This window comes from Diabrotica virgifera, chromosome 9 (genome assembly GCF_917563875.1).
Source record: "Diabrotica virgifera virgifera chromosome 9, PGI_DIABVI_V3a".
Taxonomy (NCBI): Eukaryota; Metazoa; Arthropoda; class Insecta; order Coleoptera; family Chrysomelidae; genus Diabrotica; species Diabrotica virgifera.
The window spans coordinates 218274318-218299016 of NC_065451.1; the positions used below are offsets into that span (position 1 = coordinate 218274318).

The 24699-nt window shown below is 30.5% G+C and overlaps 2 protein-coding genes across 8 annotated transcripts in view; both read left to right on the forward strand.

Moving 5' to 3' along the window:
* The window catches only part of LOC126892035 (uncharacterized), a 573784-nt gene that overhangs the window by 52565 nt on the left and 496520 nt on the right, over nucleotides 1-24699 (forward strand). The window lies entirely within an intron of this gene.
* The window catches only part of LOC126892034 (uncharacterized), a 51999-nt gene that overhangs the window by 22989 nt on the left and 4311 nt on the right, over nucleotides 1-24699 (forward strand). The window contains exon 2 of one of the 7 annotated variants that reach the window (XM_050661451.1): nucleotides 20136-20428. The exons of 4 other annotated variants lie outside the window; for them this stretch is intronic. In XM_050661451.1, coding sequence (XP_050517408.1) covers nucleotides 20136-20428 — 293 coding nt within the window. Of the gene's footprint in view, nucleotides 1-59; nucleotides 266-20135; nucleotides 21157-24699 lie in introns of those variants that run through there. 2 more of the 7 variants (XM_050661450.1, XM_050661456.1) reach the window with 2 other exon arrangements.

A 24699-nucleotide genomic window follows, 5' to 3' on the forward strand; every position in this document is an offset into this window, starting at 1 on the left:
GTTGACGGTTTTGACATTGTTATTAAGATTTTGATTTTTATTCTGAGTAGCAAATTATGCAACAATTTAATATTAATATTTTCATTGTTTTTTATCTTTTGAACTGTGTTTTGTTTGACTGAATAATATTTGTTTAATAATTTTTCCATGTGATTTCTGAGAAGCTTAATATTGTTGATTCTCAGGGAGTCCAAATAGTCCAGGGTAATAAGGTTTTTTCCATCACACTTCAACAGCCAGGGTACTGAAGCATTTTTTTCGACAGGTAATACCTATATGAACAATTTATAACTATTTTCTGCGTAGGATCTGGCGGCCATTTTTATTTATAAACAATTTAGTGTCAAAAGACGGCCTTTCTGTTTTTTTCAAATCAATGGAAAACAGTAAGACCTATGGTTTTCTTGGTACAAACATCTTCGAGATTATGGAAAAAGCTTTAAAATGACGTATTACAAAGTTTGATATACTCATTTATTGTTAATATAATTGCGAAACAAGGTCGGAATTGCAAAAAAAAATATTTTCGCAATAACTGTTGTAAAAATTAGTGTACAGCTTTGAAATTATTGTCAAATGAGGATTCTTTGGTGCTTAATATTTCACAAAAATTTCAAGGCGATTTATTTAACTGTTTAAATTTTATTCAAATTGTTTACCCCAGAGAGCTTTTTTTGCAATAACAAAAGTCAGAAAAAATGATTTAAGAACAATTCTGCAGATGTCAGATGAAATAGTGGAGTCAATGAAGGTTTTCACCTCCGATATCGTTGAACCTCCATCGATTTTCATGAAAATTGGTAAGTATGTAGAGGATACCTCAAGAAACAAAGGTGACATGGTGCCAACTTGCGCTTTTACCCTGGGGGGGGGGGATGCCACCCCTTCTCGGGGGTGGAAATTATTTTATTAAAAATAATACCACTAATCGATAGAGGGAAAAATGATAAGTAAAATTTGTTATATAAAGTTATTTCAATAAATCAATAGTTTTTGAGTTATTAAAGATCAAAAGTTTTGATTTTTCCTGAAGACAATCCATGTTTTAAAGCAGTTTTTCATAAATAACTCAAAAACCATAAGTTTCTTCAAAAAAGTTGTTATTACCAAAATCGAAGATCATATAAAAATAAGTAAGCTCCTTATTCGAAAAATCCTTTATTACATATACAAAGTGAGTTATATGCAATTGAATGTATATTTTTTTCCGCGAGTACTCAAATCTTAGTATTCAAGCTTAAATAACAGGAAAACGATGCACTTTGTTGAATATAGATATTAAACATTTTAATAAAGCACTTAAAGGTAACTATCAAAAAGCTATATAAGAAGTCGATAGTATCAAAATTAAGCAAGTTATGATGGAAATAAGAGGAACCTTTCAGATTTTTTAGGGAAGAATGAAAAATGAAACATTCGTCATTTCCACAAAAATTAAAATTTATAGTAACCCATTTAAAACTTTATTTATTTTAACATGAGTAATAACTTCAACAATTTTGACCGGTTTAAAATGCATATTTTTGAAAAAAAAATACGATTAAAAAAATTAGAATTTTTCAAATTTTCGTGAATTTCATTTTCTTTTGATAATAACTCCAAAAATACTCGATATACTTAAAAAATGGTAGAAAACAAAATTTTAGTTTTAACTTTATTTAAGCTTTTTCTTTTTTTAATATTTTTTTACGACAAAAAATAACCGAGCTAGAAACATTTAAAACCTAAATTTTACTGCGGGAGCCATGTAACCGGGGCCCTTCCACCTTGTATTTAAAAAAAAATAAAGGATTTAGAAAAATATGTTTAATAAAGTGTTATAGAACTTTTACTTAGCTTTGTAATGGTTTTTGGATAAATCTCATATTTCAAAATTTAACGGAGTTATTTTAAAAAAACCAATAACATTTTCTTTGAAAAAATTTTATAGCGGAGATTTTGTATGTATACAGGTTGTGGGAAGTACAATTATTCGTTTGTTGTAGGAGATACGAAAAAAGTTTATTTAGGTGAGATTGGGGCATAGATAATATCAGAATTTAAATACATTTCCAAATATACAGGGCCACCCATATTGATAGGGTGAAACAAAATTATCTTTTGTTTAATGGAACACCCTATATATTTTTACATTTTTGGATTCTCCTCTTTGTTTTATTTCTTAAAATATCAGGTTTTGTGATGTTATACGAAGTAGTTTAAAAGATAATTACGTTTTTATTTTCAAATTTCATAGCAATATTCACCCCCTGTATAATTGTAGTGATTTGACATCAGAAAATCAATTTATGTTCAAGTGATTTTTAATATAATCTATTATTGTTAAAAATTAGTAATCTAGCAAAACGTTTAATTTTAGCTAATACAGGGTTGGTCGAAACTGAATGAGTGTTTTCTCAAAGTTTGAGAGTATGAGTTTTCTCAAACGGAGCAGCCTGTAATGAGCATTGTAATGAAATGCTATTGTATGGCACTTTATTATTTCCCACCCTGCCAGTGAGAACTGAATTTATTTTTGAAATCCCTAACTTTATGTCTTTAATTATTTTAAATATTGTAAACGATTAAAAAACAATCAAATTAAATTGAAATGAATAACCAGTGTATATCTTCCACATTTACTTCATATTTAACGTAGCCTGTACCATAACATTGCACAGACTATTATCCCTGTATAGCAACGATATACCATGAATGTGAATTCATACTTGAGAAATGTCCTATATCCAGTCTCACAAAAAAAAAGGGATTTCTCAAACATAATATATATGAAGACAAAATCAGCCAAAGTGATTTACGATATCTAATTAAAGGCCCTACCAAGTTGGTTTTGTTGAATATAGCATGGAAGCACGACGATACTTTAGTGATAAGCGTATTTTTCGTAGTAGCTATAGTATGTTGTTTTATATTATGTATTACCTATATTAAATTAGTTTTAGTATGTTTCGTTTATCTAAAAAAATCTAAAACAAACAAAAATTCTGTTTTTCTTGTAGTTGTTTTTTCGTAAAGATATTGTTTTAGATTGTAGTAAATTGAATTTAGTTTTAGTATGTTCCGTTTGTTTGTAGAATTATATTTAATTAGATTTGCTTTAATTACTAAAATAAATAAATTTTCAATTATATTTTATGTATTTGTGGAAAAGGAAGCCTATCATTAGCGGCCACATTTCTATAACGGCCAATTGTTTTCTATTTTTAGCGGCCGTTATTGTCAGGTTTTACTGTACCAATAATATTTTATTAAATTATGAAATACTATTTAAATAAAAAATTTATAAACTTGATAAAAGAAAGTTTGCTTAGAATTTACTCCTCTATCTAATTATGGGGTTATTTTTAATAAAATAGTGTTCACCCATGAGAAGGGGTAACATCCACCCCCAGGATAAAAGCGCAAGTTGGTACATTATTTTTGTTTCTTGAGGTATCCTCTAACTACTTACCAATTTTCATGAAAATTGATGGAGGTTCAACGAAATCAGGGGTGAAAACCTTCAGTGACTGCCTCTTTGGAAATATAAAAGATTAATTTTTTTCGTGATTGTCGATTTGCTAATTTTCTGATTTTTGGTTGCTATAAGGTTTCAAAAATTTATAAAAATTATAAATCATGCACATAAATGTAAAAAAATATTTATCTTACTTAATTAAACGAGATTGCTTGAGCCAGAATGCTGAAATCTGCATTTTTATCATTAAAAAAAAGGTGGATTTCACCCCTAAAATGCAGAAAGCGCAACTTGGTGCTATATCACTTTTGTTTTTTGAAGTATCCTCTAACTAATCAACAATTTTCATGAAAATCGATGAAGGTTCAAAGAAATCGTGGGTGAAAACATTCAGTGACTACACTTTCAGAAATATAGAAGAATAAGGTTTTCGTGATTTTCGACTTGTTAATTTTCGGATTCTTGGTTGCTATAGGGTTTGAAAAATTAAAAAAAAAAAGTGTAATTCATGCACATAAATATAAAAAAAATATTTATTTTTCTGAATTAAACAAGATTAATTGCGCCATAATGCGGAAATCTGCATTTTTTACAATTTAAAAAGTAGGGGTGTATTACACCCCTAACATGCAAAAGCGCAAGTTAATGCTATATATATTTTATTGCTTGTGGTATCCTCTAACTACTTACCGATTTTCATGAAAATCAATAAAGGTTCAACAAAATAGAAAGTGAAAACTTACAGTGACTCCACTTTCAGAAATCTAAAAAATAATTTTTAAAAAAGGGGTGTATTTCACCCCTAAAATGCAAAAAGCGCAAGTTGGCACTATTATCACCTTTGTTCCTTGAGGTATCTTTTAACCAGCCACCAATTTTTATGAAAATCGATGGAGGTTCAACGAAATCTGAGGTAATAACTCATATCCACCTTCATGGACTCCACTAAATGAGCATGGGCTAAACTTTCAAATTGGTTTAAAAAAAAAGTGAATAGAAAATGCATTTATTAGTAATAAATAATTATATGCAAGAGTTTCTTCAATTTTTCCTTATAAACTTTTATTTTTTGATGTAATAAATTATATATTATATTTATTACAATTTTTCATCAATTATCATATACATAACATTACTTGGTAGTTGTGCACCTAAAAAACGGTAAAAATAGTTATTTCCACCTACCTCTACCAAAAGTATACCTTTCCGGACCTGATTGTAGGGAGCAAAGTTGTACTTTTCCTCCCTAGGGAGGAAAATATTTTTCCTCCCTAGGGAGGAAAAGTAAAAGTGACGTCATGGTATTTCATTCATGAAATATAACTTATTGACGCCCTGTACAATATCTATTTTCTATTACGTAAGTATCTATACATTTTAACGTTTATCTAAAAACACTCTGTATTTTGCAGAATGGTAAAAAACAGTAAATTGTTATTCTGATTTAACAATGTTTACATTAATAATTTGACTTATATTTGACAGTTGACAGTTATATTGTACCTACTTGTTAGTTTTAGTTCTAATAAATTTTGTTGGTTAGTTACATAAATAAATTAAGTAAAAATGAAAAAATGACTTGTTATTTGAGGAAGGTGGAAAAACCATATGTATAACATGGGAGTAAAGTGCCTTTTCCTCCCTTGAATGATTACTGCCCTCCGCTACGCGTCGGGCAGTAAACTTCATTCTCGGGAGGAAAATTAGCACTTTCCTCCCTTGTTATACAAATAGCTATTTATGAAACAGTTCGTGAAGTATGCTTTTTGCGAACGCACGTGATGTTTAGAGCACGAGCGACAGCGGCGCGAGTGCTATACATTGCGTATGTTCGCAAAAAGTACTTCACGCACAGTTTCATACAATATTATTTTATCTACGATAAACAAATAAAAAACTGTAACTCTTCGTCACTGGAATTCATTTTTATTCTACAATTTTTAGAACTTTGACATTTAAAAATTCTAACTTCTTTCAAACCACAAAACTGTCAAAACTTTTGTTGTAATTTATTGCTCACATGTCAACACCACGACAACACGAAAGTTAAGAATATTTGATTATATGAAAGTGTGCCAAAAAACAGTGCGAAAAAGTAAATCCCATATAAAATACACTGTTACTACGCGCACACCTTAAATCTTTCACGCACTGTTATCTATAATGACAGCTTTCACAAACTAAAAATATATATAAAATGAGATAGAGTAGAAAAATAGATTTTTTTTTTAAATTTGTTCAAAAAGTTTATAAGGAAAAATTGACGATACTTTTGCATGATTATTTATTATTAATAAATGCATTTTTTATTCACTTTTTTTAAACCAATTTGAAAGTTTAGTTCATGCTCTGTCATTTGACACCTGTAGAATGGTTCTAACATTTTTTTTTCTGACTTACGTTATTGCAAAAAAAAAGCTTACTGAGATAAACAATTTGAATAAAATTTAAACAAATGAATGAATCGGTTTGAAATTGTTGTCACATATTAAGCATCAAAGAAGCCTTATTTGACAAAAATTTCGAAGCTGTACACTTATTTTTAGAATAGTTATTGAAAAATTATTTTTTTTTGAAATTTCGGCCTTTTTTCGCAATTATATTAACAATAAATGGGTATACTAAACTTTGTAATACGCCATTTTATAGTTTTTCCATTCTCTCGAAGATGTTTGTACTAAGAAAACCTTATTTTTATTTTTTTTTTATTTTTTATTTTTTTTTTATTTATTTATTGTTCATACATATGACCTGGCATCTAGTGACTAATCCAGGTCGTTTTTTTCCTGATGGGATTACAGATATTTTTTTATATTTTTACATTTTTTACTAAACTACTAAATCTATTTTTACAATTAATAATTTGCCATAATCTATTAATTACATTTAACAAATTTAAAGAAACAATATATATTTTTTAAAATATTTTTGGTACTATCAACTCCCTTCTAAGTTATAAAGACAGTCCCTCTATTTTCAGAAGAGAGTTGGTAGTTTTTTTTTTAATTTAATGAATTAATTATTGAATTATTATTTTTATTTATTTTATATTGAATTATTATTATTATAATTGTAAATATCTATTTTTGAATTTATATTTTATTTTATTTATTTTAACTTTATCTTACTCAACTTCATCAGGGTTGGATTATTTGTTGTCTTCTTCTATTATTATAAATTTCTTGTTGTTTTTTAGATATTATTTCTGTTAAATTGTTTAATATTCCAAAATATTCTTCATTTTGTAATATATCTCTTATTTCAATTCTTTCTAATCTTCTTCTCATTTCTCTATGTTCTTCATTTTCTATAGTATATTCACAATGTAACACTATATGTTCTGGTGTACCTAGTTCTCCACATTCACAATATGCATCATCTTTTAAGTTAAATCTTTCCAAATATGTTGGGTACGGTCCATGTCCTGTTAAAAAGTGTACTAAACCTTGTTTTTGATTAAAATAATTTGGAATGTTTTCTAATATTGGTATAAAATTGTATAAACGTCTAGATTTTGTTGAATTTTCCCATTCATTTTGTCTTTTTCTATTTATTATTTCTTTTAATTCTCTTTTATTTCTTATATCTAATCCTATTATTTGTATTATTTTTTCATATTTTTCTTTTTTTAGCCAATAATTACATGCTCCTTTTTGTGTTTCTAAATACATTGGCATTACTCCAGTTAAAACTGTGAGTGCCTGTGTTGCAGTTGTTCCAAATGCTCCCGTCGTTCTTACAAGAAATCCTCTCTGAGCTCTATTTAATTTTTCTGCATTTTTTTTTATTTATTAATCTATGTGCCCATACACTTGAACCGTACCCTACAATTGATGCAAGTATTGTACTTACGTATATTCTCATCTGTCGGAACGAAATTCTATATTCCTTCTGTGCTAGACTAGCAATGCTATGCATGATCTTTGTTGCCTTTTCACAGACACAACTCATGTGTTTTGTAAATAATTTTTGTTCGTCTATTATAATACCTAAATATCTTGTTTCCTTTTTTCTTTTTATTGTTTTCCCTCTAATTTTTATAATTGGATCTCTTTCTAAATTTCCTTTGATTAAACTATATATTGTTTTTGAATCTGATATTGTTAATTTGACTTTATTCATCCAATCATTTACTCTTATTAATACTTCATTTGATTTATTTTTTAATTCTCTTCTTGAGTTTGCATCTATGATCAACAACAAATCATCTGCATATGCTATGCTTCCAAGCACTTCAGGATCTATAGTCAATTGTTCCAACAGTTCCTCTAGCAATACATCCCAGAACATAGGTCCACATACTGATCCTTGTGGACATCCTTTTGTGATATGTTTTGTCTTTTTTCCTGTTGGGCAGCTTAGGCTTGCATATCGGTCTTGACAGTAGTTTCTGAGACTTCCGTACAGATTCTTTGGACATCTCATTCTTCGAAGTCTTTCAAAGAATGACGGCCACCAAAGATTGTCAAAAGCCCCAGACACGTCTATAAAGATCATTAAAATATACTTTTTTATGCTTTCATTTATTATTTCAAATACTTTATTTATTGCATCTTCTGTTGATCTACCTTTTCTAAAACCATACTGACCAGGATGTAATCCAATTTCTGTTCTTATTTGATTTAATTTTTTACATAGTAATTTTTCTTGTAATTTTCCCATTGTATTCAATAAACATACCGGTCTATATGATTTCGGTAAGGCAGGATCTTTATCTTCCCCTTTATGTATTATTATAACTTCTGCTTGTTTAAAATTATTGGGAAACCTTCTTTGTCTAAGACATTCATACTAAGAAAACCAAGTTTTACTGTTTTCCACTAATTTGAAAAAAGGTAAAGAGACCGCTTTTTGACACTAAATTATGTATAAATAAAAATGGCCGCCAGATCCTACGCAGGAAATACCTACAATTTGTTCTTATAGGTATTACCTGTCAAAAAACGCTTCAGTACCCTGGCTGTTGAAGTGTCACGAACAGGGTATATTTTTCTACTACTTTGTCTACAAATCAGTCTACTACTTGGAAATTCGTCACTTTAATGTACGTATGGCAGATTGTTATTTGCCTTGTCCACGATCATTATTTCTGTTTTTCCTGTGTTATTTGATGTCCTGATTCTTTGCTTATCTGATTTAGTTGTTCGGTGATGCCGTGATGGTAATAATTTCGACCTTATTCGCTGCTAGTATAAGTGTGTCATCTGCTCCTCGCAGGATACTGATTTTTCTGCTTCCTATAATGACTCCTCCATCCCATTCGAGTAGGAGGTACTTTCCTCTTATATTCAGAATATGTGTCGTACACTACCTACTTTTTCGTGTCTGGCTCCGACTACAGTTTTTCTGCCTAGTAACGGGCTACGTCTACACCCTTCGTATTTGCGAGCCATAAATCATCGAGGGTGCACTGTGATGGGCAAAGTCTGCATACTCTCAAGTGCTCCACGTTCTGTATTTCCCCACATTGCAGGTAATAGCAGTAATAGTCTGTAGCCCTGTCTAGTTCCTTTCTTTGTTTTGAACGCAGTTGAACATATTCCGTTTAATTCAACATTTTATCTAAGTTTTTATCCTGCAGATAAAATCATTAGATTAATAATTACTTGGTTAGGTGCCCATATTTTCCATTATATATACTCTAGAAGGGATTCCATTTTACTGAATCGAAAGTCTTTGTTTAATCTACGAAATAGAACAGCATTGGTATGTTGGGTTCACTATTTTTTCTATTATCTGTCTGGTGATCAATATCAGTAAGGGCAATGTTAGGTATACGACTGTCAGATAAAAATAAGGGAAACGACTGGGTAAGATCAAAAACAAAAGTCGAGGACATAACAAAACTAGTTGCCAAACTTAAATGGAGCTTCGCAGGCCACACTGCTAGACAAAAAGACCAACATTAAAATCCAACAATACAACATTGACTTACCAAAGTAAACGACCGAGAGGAAAACCAAAGATGAGGTGGGTTGATGATATTAAAAGAGCAGCCGGAACAGATTGGAAATATGTCGCTCAGGATAGAGACCGATGGAAGGAGTTGGGTGAGACCTATGTCCAAACGTGGACGATAGAAGGTTAAGAAGAAGATCAAAATCTGCCCACGCGTTCCTTGTAGAAAAGAAGAAGCCAAGAATCTCTGGGAGTGTTTTAGCCGTTCATTGATTATATTATGTCCTTCTCCTCCTAAGTGCCTTCTCTATTGAGGTTGGCGATCAATATGGCTCTAGCGACACGTTTCAATTATTATTTTACTATTATTTTAATTGCTAATTTTAAATATTAACTTTCTTTTCTAAACGAAAATAATATGGGTCAATTAAAATTCACATGTGAAGACCACACGGAAGAAAGGCGAAATGTCAATTTTTTATTATTTTTGGTTCAGAGCAGCAATATTAGGTTTTTAGTAGTAGTTTTATGTGAGTCATTCAAACATGGGAAAAGACGAATCCTCATAGCTTAAAACACATTATAAAATTCTTCGTACAGGGAAGAAAGGCGAATGGTTTCAATTTCAAATTCAATTTTCTCGAATTAACCTCTTTGTGACATTTCGCCTTTCTTCCATGTGGTCTTCATGTGTTTCGCTCCTAAATACAAAACCAGATGTTGATGTCATGTTCAGTTTATGTATGAGACACGCAAATTCATAGATTACGGTACCAGATAAAGGGCCAGCCTCTTTATGTCAACTTCTTAAAAACTACAGAAAGGTTCTTAGCTTTTAAAATGCCAGATTTAGTAATTTATCGCCTTTTCTGGCCACATGGTAGAACCGCATATTTGATGACATAATAGCGTTTGTGGTCTCGGTCAGTATCAACACAGCGGGCACGCAGCGCAGTCACACCCTCGCTAAAATAACAAACCTTTACGATATAAGCGAAGCACGCTTTTTAACCAAAAATAAATAAATATATTACTATTCGTTGTTTTACACTTCCTTTAATTTTATAATTGTTTCCGTCAACACACCACCAACGGAACATGGCAAATTTCTCTGTGTTCTGGGCTTGATGAAATAAGTCATTCCCTGTTGTGTGGGTCCAATCTCTGATGTTTCGGAGCCAGGTTTATAAATGTAGCAAGATTTTAGTTGCATAAGCAATAAGGGTAATGGTTCAGTAACTGCTGCGTATGGTTAGTTATCCTTTTTTATGGATAGGAATAAAGTGGAATCCATATCATGTTGTACATAATATCCAGTATTACATATATGTCAATCTCGCCCGTTGCTTTTAGAGTCTTCGCTGATATGCCACCGATCCTTAGGTTTTTTATTTCTTAGTTGGTTAAGAGCCTTCTCTACTTCTGCTTATAAAATAATGAGTTCTGCTTCTCTCATTACCTACATGTATCTTGTATTCTGAGAATGATGCATCTTTTCAAAAGTCTTTGTACAATTCTGAGCAGTAATTTTCCTAGATCTCCTCAATGGTCTCTATATGATAGAGTCAATTTACTTTCATCAGTTACTATTGAACAAAAAATGACTCAGAGTCAAGCTTTGTTTTGGAGAATATGTTGTCAACCGCAGTCCGAATGGTCTTTTTGAAAATACTTAGTGTTGATAAAAAATGGAATAAGGAAGATCCTATGCCCCGAAAATGAAGCAAGAGTCAAATCAATAATAAAAGTGGAGAAACCTTACAGCGACTGTCTTTTACCTCTCCTTAATGTCCCTTAATTCCCCTTAAATGTCCTTAATTTTGATGTGCCTGGTAAAGAGTCTTTACTATTAATATTACTTATTCTCTCTTATTCAAAATTACCTAAATTAAAATATAAATTATTGTTGTAATCATTCATTCTATTCTCCAGAGTTAAGCTCATTTAAGTACATACCTATTTCGTGTTTTCAAACATAACAAATTGTTCGTAATTTATTGTTGTTGTGCTACAAACGATGAGATCATATTATAGTTTAAGAGCTAGTGAACCCTCCGACTAACGGTCGTCCTGTAAGGCTAGAAATTTGTCTAGTGATAATTCATTGCACACCAAGGCTAAAAACCATGACCTGGCAGGCATCAGCCGTACACGTGTATCTATCAGGTGAATCGAAAAGTGCATAGGTTAGGGATAAAATAAACTTTCTCCTGTAAGGTTTAAATTTAAGTATGTGTTTGAGTAAGTTATTTAGAAGAAATGTGTACAATGACAGGCGATTCTGAAGAGCATAAGACCTTGCCAGGCGAGGGGAAAGATTAGGGGTTTTTCCTAAAATAATTTTTTTTCATCGAACAAATTTTTTTTAGGTTTTTTGAATCATTCCAAACAGAAAAGGTCTTTGTGATTTTTCTCTTAAGTTAATAGTTTTTGTTATATAAGCGATGGAAAATTTTGAAAATTGCGAAATCGGCTATTTTTAACCCTAAATCGGACATTTATCTAAAGATTTGAATGTTGCCAAGGTACGTAGATATTCTTTAAACATTGATTGATGAAATCCCGAAGAGTTTTTTGCAATAAAATATCGAAAACCCCTTTGTTTTTTTAATTGCTAATCAAGCGGGCGCGACACTAGTATAAGTGAGGACGTTTGAGTTTGCATAAATTTATTATCTCGAGAATGGGCAAATTTCAAGAGAAATCCTCAGACAGGTCGATTTTTATTTTTGAATTGGGACTTTTTGGCATATATATAATACTAGTGACGTCATCCATCTAGGAGTAATGACGCAATCGATGATTTTTTTAAATAAGGGTAGGAGTTGTGTGATAACTCATTTGAAAGGTTATTTAATTCTCTATTCAGTAATATGAACATTAACATAATTATTTATACAGGGTGTACAGAAATTTTTTTTCTTCTATTTGTCAAATTTAATTAAAGTTAATTAAATAAAAAATTCTTTTTGTACACCCTGTATAAATATTTACGTTAATGTTTATATTAGTGAATAGAGAATTAAATAATCTTTCAAATGAGCTATCACACAACCTCTACTCTCCGTTCAAAAAATCATCGATTACGTAATCACGCTCAGATGGATGACGTCACTAGTATTATATATATGCCAAAAAGTCCTAATTTAAAAATAAAAATCGACCTGTCTGAGGTTTTTGTCTTGAAATTTGCCCATTCTCGAGATAATGAATTTATGCCAACTCAAACGTCCTCACTTATACTAGTGTCGAGCCCGCTTGATTAGCAATTAAAAAACAAAGGGGTTTCCGATATTGTATTGCAAAAAACTATTTGAGATTTCATCAATCAATGTTTAAAGAATATCTACCTACCTTGGCAACTTTGAAATTTTTAGATAAATGTTTGATTTAGGGTTAAAAATGGCCGATTTCGCAATTTTTAAAATTTTCAATCGCTTATATAACAAAAACTATTAACTTAAGAGAAAAATCACTGAAGACCTTTTCTGTTTGGAATGATTCAAAAAATCTAAAAAAAAATTGTTCGATGCAAAAAAAATTATTTTAGGAAAAACCCCTAATCTTTCCCCTCGCCTGGCAAGGTCTTATGCTCTTCAGAATCGCCTGTCATTGTACACATTTCTTCTAAATAACTTACTCAAACACATACTTAAATTTAAACCTTACAGGAGAAAGTTTATTTTACCCCTAAACTATGCACTTTTCGATTCACCTGGTAGATACACGTGCACGGCTGATGCCTGCCAGGTCATGGTTTTTAGCCTTGGTATGCTATGAATTATCACTAGACAAATTTCTAGCCTTACAGGAGGACTGTTAGTCGGAGGGTTCACTAGCTCTTAGACTAATAGTCGAAAATTCGCCACGTTAAGGAACAAAAAAGTAAAAAAATTGAAATATGTGTATTTATATGAGGTTAAATTAATTTCGAATACACTGATATTCCAAAGTGGCATCACACTCTTGCCAAGCCATAACAAATTTGTCAAAATTCCTGGTAGTGAAGCTTTTATTTAATGCATTCCCTTATAATGAAAACTAATTTGATTAGATATCGTAGTGAATACCGTCACGGGAAAAGCTATGTACATTTTGTGGAAATACATAACTTTCCTTTAGAGCGTAATTAGAGTAAATTGGACATATGAGACAGAATTTGCTGTGGCCGGAGCTCTTTTTAATTTGTACTTTTTGTGTTAATATCTTTATTAGCGCTGCTGGCAGCATGGATTACAGGTATTAATTCTAATGTGTGGGACACGGTTTGGATTTTAAGTATATTTTTAAAAAGATGCTAAAGTACTTAAAAGATATTACATTAAAATCAAGTTATGTATTATAATTATAAACACCGTCTGTCCGCGACAGATTAAAAAAATCCACTGGCACTCGGGGGACTGCCGACAGAAATGAAAAATAGTTATTTATGAAACAGTTAGTGAAGTATGCTTTTTGCGAACACATGCGATGTTCAGAGTACGAGCGACAGCGGAGCGAGTGCTATACATCGCGTAAGTTCGCAAAAAGTACTTCACGCACAGTTTCATACAATATTTTTTTATCTATGATGAACAAATAAAAAAACTGTAACTCTTCGTCACTGGAATTCATTTCTATTCTACAATTTTTAGAACTTTGACATTTAAAAATTCGAATTTATTTCAAACCACAGAACTTTCAAAATTTTTGTTGTAATTTATTGCTCATTATGTCATCACCATGACAACGCGAAAGTTAAGGATACTTGATTATATGAAAGTGTGTCAAAAACAGTGTGAAAAAGTAAATCCCATTTAATAGTTATTTATAATAATATAAGTGTTAAAAGTACAATTTTAAGGCACGCATGTGAAAGTATGAGCGAATGAGCGAAGCGAATTCTGCAATTCACATGAGTGCCTTAAAAATGTGCCTTTAACACGTATATCATACAATATTTTTTTCTACAAACGTCTTATATATCAACAATAATTATAATTTATTCATTCTCAATTACAGGACAATATCTACAAAAACTTTTACTGGAACTTCACTGACATTCCATTTTTATGTTTTTCTTGACATTACATCAAAACTGCCTATACTCTCAACACGTAAATCATAACAACTATAGAATAACATCTTACTTTTACTGTTGTATATTTTAACAAATTTTAATATGTAGCTTTCTACTACAAACGTGTTAAAAATGCAATAATACAGTTTAAATTAAATTTTAAAAAGCCTTTTAAACCACCTTTTTCAAATTGCGCAAGTTGTATTATTAATATTAATGTTAATAAATAAAATATAAATATTTTGACGTTTCACAATTTGACAATTCACTTTTAACTGAAGTGCCTTAAAATTTTTTAAAGCAGTAGTGCGTTAAAGTAGCATTTTTAACGCTCCTATGGAATGCTAAAAATTGCATTTTTAACACGGTTGTTGAAAAATTACATTGTTACTTCACGTACACTTTAAACCCTTCACGCACTGCTATCTATAATGACAGTTTTCACAAACTAAAAACTTATACATAATATGACATACAGTAGATAAATATTATTATGAATTACTTCTAATATTTTTTATACACTTTAGATATTGTTCGTCCGCTATAACTTTTCCCATGCGTTGAGATTCATTTTCAAACAAATTAAGTCAAAACATAAAGTGAAACGAACGTCGATGTGTATGAACATTTTGTATACTGTATACTACATACTACATACATCGGCGTACGTTTCACTTTATGTTTTGATTTAATTTGTTTGAAAATGAATCTTGAAGCACGGGAAAAGTTATAGCAGACGAACAAATTGTCATATTATGGATTAAATTATAAAAACAATGTGTGTGTACTTTGTACGCACGTAAGAAGTTATACTTCTATTATAAATGATTCCAACGAAATTAATATGTACTTTAAACAGTTTATTTATATTTTATTTAAATATTAAACTAATTTTACTACTTAATACTTTCCAAAAATATTTATTAAAACAATACCAAAAATTAAAAAAAAAATAAAACACACACAAACACATTAAAAAATGAGACAAAGAAATGATTTCTGAACAATAATTGTTGGCAAAAATTTTAAGTAATACGCATTTTCTAAAAAAAAATTATATAACAAATATACTTACCTAACTTTGACCGTAATTAACCTAGGTGAAAAGATTTTTTTTTAAATTCGTGTTAAAATACCAGCTTTTCAAATCCCAAAGTGGTTTTAGTCTAGAGTCAATATTAACAAAGTTATCCAAATTGTTTTAAAGCCTAAAATGACTCTACTTTAATAAAGTATTTTCGGAATGATAAAAATGACTTTTTATGATTTTTTTAAATACTTTGAAAATATAACTATTCTTCTTTCACGTGGTTTTCACAGAATTGATATGACACTATTATATTCTGAACAATAACATAGCAAAAAAAAGCTCTTTGGGATAAACAAATTAAATAAAATTTAAACTAATCGACGAATCGTCATAAAATCTTTTTTCTATTATATGGACTTTTTTTGACTCAACTTTTCATGCAATATGAAAGTCTTAAGGTCATTTTTGCAAAAGTTATAGCAAATTTTTTATTTTCTAAATTTTAGATTTATTTTGAAATTTCCGAAGCAACAAATGATCGGACTAAAATTTAAGAACTGCCATTTTAAACCTTTGCTCACCTACTAAAAGAAGGATACTATAAATAAGATATTTAATTACCCTATTTTTAACTGTGGCAATTTAAACGAAAAAACTGCCATTTTTGACACTTAGTTGTTAATAACTAAAATTCTCGTCCGAACTGTGACGGGTATTTTTGTATTTATAATATATTAGATAATATATAGTACCCAAAAAACCCATTTGCAACCTGGCGGCTCAAGTGTCTCGAACATGGTATATTTTTGCTTTATTTCCCTGGCGTACTTCTATGAAGGATTTATTCCTATAGGACGAAGCTCTGATGATGGCACGTGATGCGCTGAAAGTACTTAGCTAATTAATAAAAAAAAATTTTACACACTATCAATTTTTTTCAGAACATACAAATGTTTGCGATTTGACCATAGTATTGAATGACCTTATCTTTCATCTACACCTTCCAATGATTTTAGAGCGCTCTCTTACGCGGCTTTTCACTGCTGCCTACTTAATTTAGCTTCAGAACTATCTTCGCGACATCGCCACGTAGATTCCGCTTCCTGAGCTCGTTGTTCTTTATTTTGCTGAGCTCTAACTTCCATTCTTAGAGCTTTCTAGCTCTAGCTTAGCAATAAATCAATAAATATCCCAAGTAGCACCGAACGGATTTAAGGATGCTTTAAAATTGTAGAATAAAACTAAAATTAAAACCGTTTGGTTTTTAAGTAAACCTTAAGGTTGCAATAAAATCGATTTCAGCATAAAAGGGCCCACTCTGAAAGAGGTCAATAAAACTAAAAATAGAAACCTTCTTAAAACTTTGTTTCCTTAAGCAACTCGTTTTAAAGCTGCTGTGTGGGTGCTTTTAAAATCATGTTAAAAGACACTTTAAGTGCAGGCAGTTTTATGGCAAACTTTAAAGGTTTCTTAAATGGAGACTTTTAAAGACAATTTACCGTATTAAATGATTCTTTAAACCCACACACTCCATATACAACAACAACTTTTTACATGTGTTATGATTGGTAGATACGTATTTGTAACAATTAAATAATAAAAGGTACTTGGTTATTTCGGACTGTCAAGGTAGAAACGCAGTTGCGCACATAACTTTATTGATAATGTTAACAAAAATAGGTCTAAATAACTCACGCCCTACTAACATCTCTGACTTTTTGGTGATTAAAAAATAAAAATAATAAAAAAATTTAAATCCGAAATATATTAATTTGAAAGAAAAATAATTTTGTCTACAATTTTAATGTTGTAATGTTAAAATAAGTCGAATTTATGTCTGTAAGTCGCTTATTTATAATTTTTGTGTAAGCCTTATATTGTAATCTATCACGGGTTTCAGCATCTCCATAAAGCAATAAGGAAGAAATCCAAATAAAACTATTTGGTGTATCGACAGAGAATAGTTAAGATCAAATGGTTTTATTTCATACATAAAAGCAAGGTTGCCTTGGAATTAAAACCGTTAAAGTTTTAGTGCTGCTTTTAATACGGCCACTCGGATTTAATGTGAATCTAACCTAAAATCGAGGCGTCGTAGTGCTGTGTGTGTTGTATTTTTTTTAATGACCAGTTTGTTTATATTTTAAGTACTTGCGACTTATTTCTTCTATACTAACTGTACTTCCACTTTTTACAACACACTACACCACTGTTTCGCTCTAAAACAAATGGCCGACCATTTTGGACATGACAGAGGAGGAGATGAGTTTAGTTTTATTGTTTTTGATAAGAAGCATATTTTAGTCTTTACGATAACCAACTTGATTCAATTAAGAGCGTTTGGTTTTAATATAGCCTACCAATTTCTTTTAAGAAAGCAACTTTAAAGAAAACTACGAAAATAGTTTTAAAGCATATGTTTTACTGACATAATAGTCTTGAGATGAAGTAATTTTAATGATAGGTTTTATTAGTCATATTAGGAGAATCTTTAAAACTACAATAGAACTAAAAGGTAATAAACTAGAATCTAATAAAACCAAACAGTCCGGAAGTTCTTCATAAAACTGATTAGTTTTAAAGTGAACTGGGAATAAACCATTTTAAAACTAAAATAAGGCAAATTATCTATTAAGAATAATTAGTCTTCTTTTATACCCTTATTAGATATTTTAACACTAGTGACAAATGCTTAACAGTTTTATAGTTCTGGAACTATATCTACAAGGTAGTTTTAAAACCATTATCTTCTTATTTACCACAATAAAACCTTTATAAACCTTATATAAAACTAAAAGGTTTTTATTGTGCTACTTGGGATGTACATGTCAGTTGGTCGTTAAGATATCTTCACTAGATGGTGCTAGGTGTTATCGTCCAAGACAAACTGCATCCACTTGACGTATCTTTCTAGCCTGTTATTAGATTAGATACTGTAACATTTAGAATTTTTTTAGATTTTAGATTCACATTTTACTTTAATCGTTATGGACATTCACTTTATTTTTCCCCGTTAGAGGTCACTAAAGGCATACGCTGGTAGAATATTTGAATATATTGTTGTATAATTTTTATGGGAAAAATTTAGAAAATTAATTTATATCAGAGACCACGAGATCATAGATTTTCATCGCCCTGTATATGACCAAAAATTGTAAATATTATAATTTAGTGAGTAGACAGTGTTTTCGCGGAAAGCGAAGTCGTTAAATTATTTAATGGTTCTTTGAACGGATATACAATTATGCGGTAAAAATTAGAAAGTACATTTATTTCGCGTTGGAATCGACAATATGACATTTGTAAATGATTCGTAGAAGGAGAGACTGTAAACAAATTTATTGAGTTTAGAATATAAGACCTTTTGTTTAGCATTTTGAAACAACGAAAAGTAATTTGGTGTCTCCTACAATTTAACAAAATGGAAAAATTTTATACAAAATAAATGTGTTCTTAAGAAATGAAGATATGGATGTACTAGGTAGAGAGGATTTTTGTGATTGGCGGAAAAAGATTAATGGTGGGGATGAGTGTTGAGTCTGATTTTGAGGAGAGAAAAAATGGGCACTGTGTAAGTAATATCTGGAGAGGACAGTCCAGTTTTTTAAAAGTGAGAAGTCGTTGTAAATTGGTGAAATTGGCCTTTGCGAGCAGATCGTGGTGAAACGAAATCGTTGACCGAGTTGAAAAGTTAATGTTCCTTGTGTCCGAAGAGATTCCTGTGTTCTGTCTAGAACGAGTAGCCGGTGGGTATCAATTTGCACAAGATATCGAGCAGAGATAAAACTGAATAGAGATTTCGAGTAAGTCCCGTTGTTTGTTTGTTGGTGAAGCAGTTTGGACGAAAAGGACCTTTCGCTACATCCTAGGAGAAAGTGTGAGAGAATCGAAGGCTGCGCAATCCAGGAAGAAGAAATAAAGAAGAAACAAAAAGGTTAGTCAGAATGTTTGTGAAACGGAGAGAGTTTGTTTTATATCCACACCATATTGGTTTATTTTTGTATTGAGCATTTCTATAGCATAATTTAGTCAATCCAAAATTTAAAGAAGAGATAAGTAATCAATTCAAAAGGAGAAAAGTAAATTTTAGTATTTTGTAAGGATAGTCTAACGAATTATTTAAATAAAATTTTTGTTAAAACAAAAGAGATATCAGAATTAAAGCTTAATTTATTAGAAGAGAAAAGTTGCAACAGAATTAAATTTTAATATAATTTTAAAATCTTATATTTATGGTATATTGGATAAATAAAAAATATTTATAACATTTATATAGCATCGAGTGTGTTTAATTTCCTTCTTTTGTCCCTGGATGAAGTAAACAACTAGAGATACTAGAAGCCACAAACCTAAGGTAATGCATTAAAATTAAAAATAGCCCTGAGAATAAAATTTATTAGAGAATTCAATGTAATTTTGATTTTGTTTTACATAAGTAATAATTAAAATAATTAAGTAATTAATCAAAATAATAATTTGCTGATAAATCTCATAAAAAGAGAGAAATACAGAGCATAACAATATTTAACAACGAGTCGGTGCGTTTTGGTTCAATTGAGGCTTCTTGCAAAGCCTCTTTGATAATGGATAAACTTAGAAACACGTGTCAGGAGATGGCAAGAGACTCGAATTGAATCAAAACGAAACCGTATATTTTTATTTAGATTTTAATTAAGTCTATTATATTTCAGGAAATGGACATCGAATGGCAAAATTCGACAGAAAACCTCACATACACAACAACACACAACATATCGGACCTCGAAGCTGAAGAATTCGACTACTACAACCATGTGTCCATCATCTACAAGATATATATCGAAATCTACACCTTCCTAGCCATCATCTGCATCGTAGCTAACATTTTATTAATTTTCGTGATTTTAAAATACAGAAGATTAAGATATGACAAAGAAAATATCATAATACTTAACTGGTGTGTACTTAATACATTTTTCATGCTGACACAACCACAAACTTTTAGGTTTTCGTTTTACTGGACAGGATTATGGAGCCATCGAGCTTTTTGTATACTAGAGCAAGCAGAATTCACTGCGCTATTTGGTGACATACTATTCATAGTTTTGTTGTTTATATTTTGGTTTTGTAAATTGTATTACCCAGCTAAGTACGTAAAGTTAGCCAATCATGTTCGAGTTGCAGTAATGATTGTTTATTTTATTTGTCTGTGTTGTCTTGGTTTGCACGTAGATGCTTGCGTCAATAGGCAGTATATGAGGATTTCAGAGTTGATGCTATGTTTGATGTACTTAATATTTGTTGTATTTATGATTGTTATGAACATAGTACATTTAGTTAAGAAAAGAAAGTTTGTTCAGACAACAACAGTCTCAAACACACCTTTAATATTATGCAACGTGTATTTTTCTTCGATAATTTTGTTAATATTAACTATAGGTATTAACATAACTATCGAGTTAGGTATAGAATTTGCAATATGTCTTATGGCTACTTCTTTGTTGTTAAGTATAGTCACTCCAATTTATTTTTTCCTTACGTTGTATAAATATGACAAAAATTATAATACTTTTTTGGGGTACGTGCTGACCTGTCAGTGCAATAAATATGGAAAGGATGAATTTCAAGAAGAACCTGTTGTTTTTAATGGAACTGTGCAAATGTCATAAAATAAGTTGTAGCTAATATGTATATAGATTTAATAAATAAAAAATTCTTGTTTCTTGTTTTAAATTATATTTTGAGTTATTTAAATTATACTTTTTATTATGCCTCAACTCAGCAGATGTAGGTAGCGATCATAGTTTATTATTATGTAAAATAAGAACCATTATGAAATATTTCACACCCAAGAGGGCAGCACCAACACAAACAAAAATCAAAGTCGAAGGACTACCTACGGAATCCACGGAATACTTTTACAGGAAAAGAATATCAGAGAAGATTGCTGAGAATTGAATATTAGAAAATGATAACATCGATGAAAGCTGGCAAAACCTCAAAGATAACATAATCGACGCTGCAACAGAATCACTTGGAGAGAGAAAAGTAACGACTACTCATATATTAAAAAAGAAAACCCCGTGCTTCGTGGTTTAGAGAGGAAGTTAGATAAAATATGTAGAAAAGAAGAAAGCCTTTTTATAATACGAAGAAGAAGAAGATCAATTTTTTTGAGAACATACACCTGTTTGCGGTTTCACCAAAGTATTGAATGACCTTACCTTTCAACTACACCCTCCAATGATTTTCGAGCGCTCTCTCACGCGGGTTTTCACCGCTGCCTACTTAATTTAGCTTCAAAACTCTCTTCTTCGCGACATCGCCACTTAGATTCCGTTTCCTGAGCTCGTTGTTCTTTATTTTCCTGAACTCTAACTTCCCTTCTTTGAGCATTCTAGCTCTAGCTTAGTAATAAATCTATAAATATCCCAAGTAGCACTGAACGCATTTATTATGTCTTTTAACATTTAACTACCCGCGCATCAGGTTATAACATAACTACACGCGTGGCGTACTTTATACGCACAAGAAAATACGCTTAAAACCAGCAGATTTGTTTATTTTTTTTTTGACAAAATACACTTAGTTGTTTGTTATAAACCTTATTCAGCATCAGTGAATACTTGGAGTTCCTTCTCAGTAAGCCAATTGGGATTTATAACTGGAATCATGGAATAACTGGATTCCATGATAGATAAAATTACTAATAAATTTTTTTTGAAATGTGATTTTTTTACAGGAGAAAAAGTATTGTTTATAAAGAAAAATTTATTTTGTGCCATAATGACTAAAAAACAATTGAAATATGAACTTATATTACTGCTTATATTAATATAATCGTGGCGTATATTGTCCACCACCGGAAACAACAAATACTAAACTGTAAATTACGATCTTCCCAGAACGCCGATTATAACGAGACTAAAACCAAATTGTAAAGCACATTCCAGTGATAGGTTAGAGAGATAAACAAGGTCAAAAATTAAATTTTTAAATATATTTGCAGTAAAATTCTTATATCTGGCGTAAAAAATACGCCAGCGCGTGTAGTTAAAGGTTAAGGATGCTTTAAAACTGTAGAATAAAATTAAAGTTAAAACCATTTGGTTTTTAAGTAAACCTTAAAGTTGCAATAAAACCGCTTTCAGCATAAAAGGGCCCACTCTGAAAGAAAAACCGAAAATAAAAACTTTCTTAAAACTTTGTTTTCTTAAGCAACTGGTTTTAAAGCTGCTGTGAAAGTACTTTTAAAACCATCTTAAAAGACACTTTAAATGTAGGCAGTTTTTATAGCAAACTGAAAAAGGTTTCTTAAATGGAGACTTTTAAAGGCAATTTACCATATTAAATGATTCTTTAAACCCACATACTTCATATAGCCCAACAAACTTTTTACATGTGTTATGATAGGTAGATACGTTTATAACAATAAAATAATAAAAAGTACTTGGTTATTTCGGATTGTCAAGGTAGAAAAACACTTGCGCACACAACTTTATTGGTAATGTTAACAAAAATAGGTCTAAATAACTCACGAGCCCTAAACTTTCTGACTTTTGGTGATTAAAAAATAAAAATAATAAAATTTTTTAAATCCGAAATATATTAAATAGAAATAAAAATAATTTTATCTACAATTTTAACGTATTAATGTTAAAATAAGTCGAATTTATATCTTGAAGTCGCTTATTTATAATTTTTATGCAAGCCTTATATTGTAATCTATCATGGCTTTCAGCATCTCCAGAAAGTAATATGGCCGATATCCAAATAAAACTATTTGGTGTATCGACAAAGAATTGTTAAGATCAAATGGTTTTATTTTATACATAAAAGCAAGGTTGCCTTGGAATTAAAACCGTTAAAGTTTTAATGCTGCTGTTAATACGGCCACTCGGTTTTAATGTGAATCTAACCTAAAATCGAGGCGTCGTAGTGCTGTGTGTGTTGTAATTTTTTAATGACCAGTTCGGTTATTTTATAAGTACTTGCAACTTATTTCTTCTATACTAACTGTACTTCCACTTTTTACAACCCACTACACCACTGTTTCGCTCTAAAACAAATCGCCGACCATTTTGGACATGAAATAAGAGGGTATGAGTTTAGTTTTATTGTTTCTGACAAGAAGCATAGTTTAGTCTTTACGATAACCAAATTGATTCAGTTAAGAGCGTTTGGTTTTAATATAGCCTACTAATTGCTTTTAACAAAGCAACTTTGAGAAAAACTAAAAAAGTAGTTTTAAGGCATATGTTTTACTCACATAATAGTCTTGAGATGAAGTAGTTTTAGTATTAACCTTTAACTACCCGCGCATCAAGTTATAACATAACTACACGCGTGGCGTACTTTATACGCCACAAGAAAATACACTTAAAAACAGCGGATTTGTTTATTTTTTTTTAAATACACTTAGTTGTTTGTTATAAATCTTATTCGACATCAGTAAATACTTGAGTTCCTTCTCAGTAAGCCAATTGGGATTTATAACTGGAATCATGGAATACCTGGATTCCATGATAAATAAAATTACCAATAAAAAATTTTTTGAAATGTGATTTTTGCAGGAGAAAAAGTATTGTTTATAAAGAAAAATATATTTTGTGCCATAATGACTAAAAAACAATTGAAATATATACTTATATTACTACTTATATTAATATAATCGTGGCGTATATTGTCCGCCACCGGAAACAACAAATAATAAACTGTAAATTACGATCTTCCCAGAAAGCCAATTATAACGAAACTAAAACCAAATTGTAAAGCACAGTCCAGTGATAGGTTAGAGAGATAAACAAGGTCAAAAATTAAATTTTTAAATATATTTGCAGTAGAATTCTTATATCTGGCGTACAAAGTACGCCAGCGCGTGTAGTTAAAGGTTGTTTTATCAGTCATATTAGGAGAATGTTTAAAAGTACAATTAAACTAAAAGGTAACAAATTAGAATCTAATAAAACCAAACAGTCCAGAAGTTTTTCATTAAAATAATTAATTTTAAAGTGAACTGAGAATAAACCATTTTAAAACTACAATAAGACAAATTATGTATTAAGAATAATTAGTCTTAATTTACACCCTTATTAGATAATTTAAAACTAGTGACAAATGCTTAACAGTTTTAAAGTTCTGGCAGTATATCTACAAGGTAATTTTAAAACCATTAACATCTTACTTGCCACAATAAAACCTTTATAAACCTTAAATAAAACTAAAATGTTTTTATTGTGCTACTTGGGATCAGTGATGCCACAGCTACCGATTTTT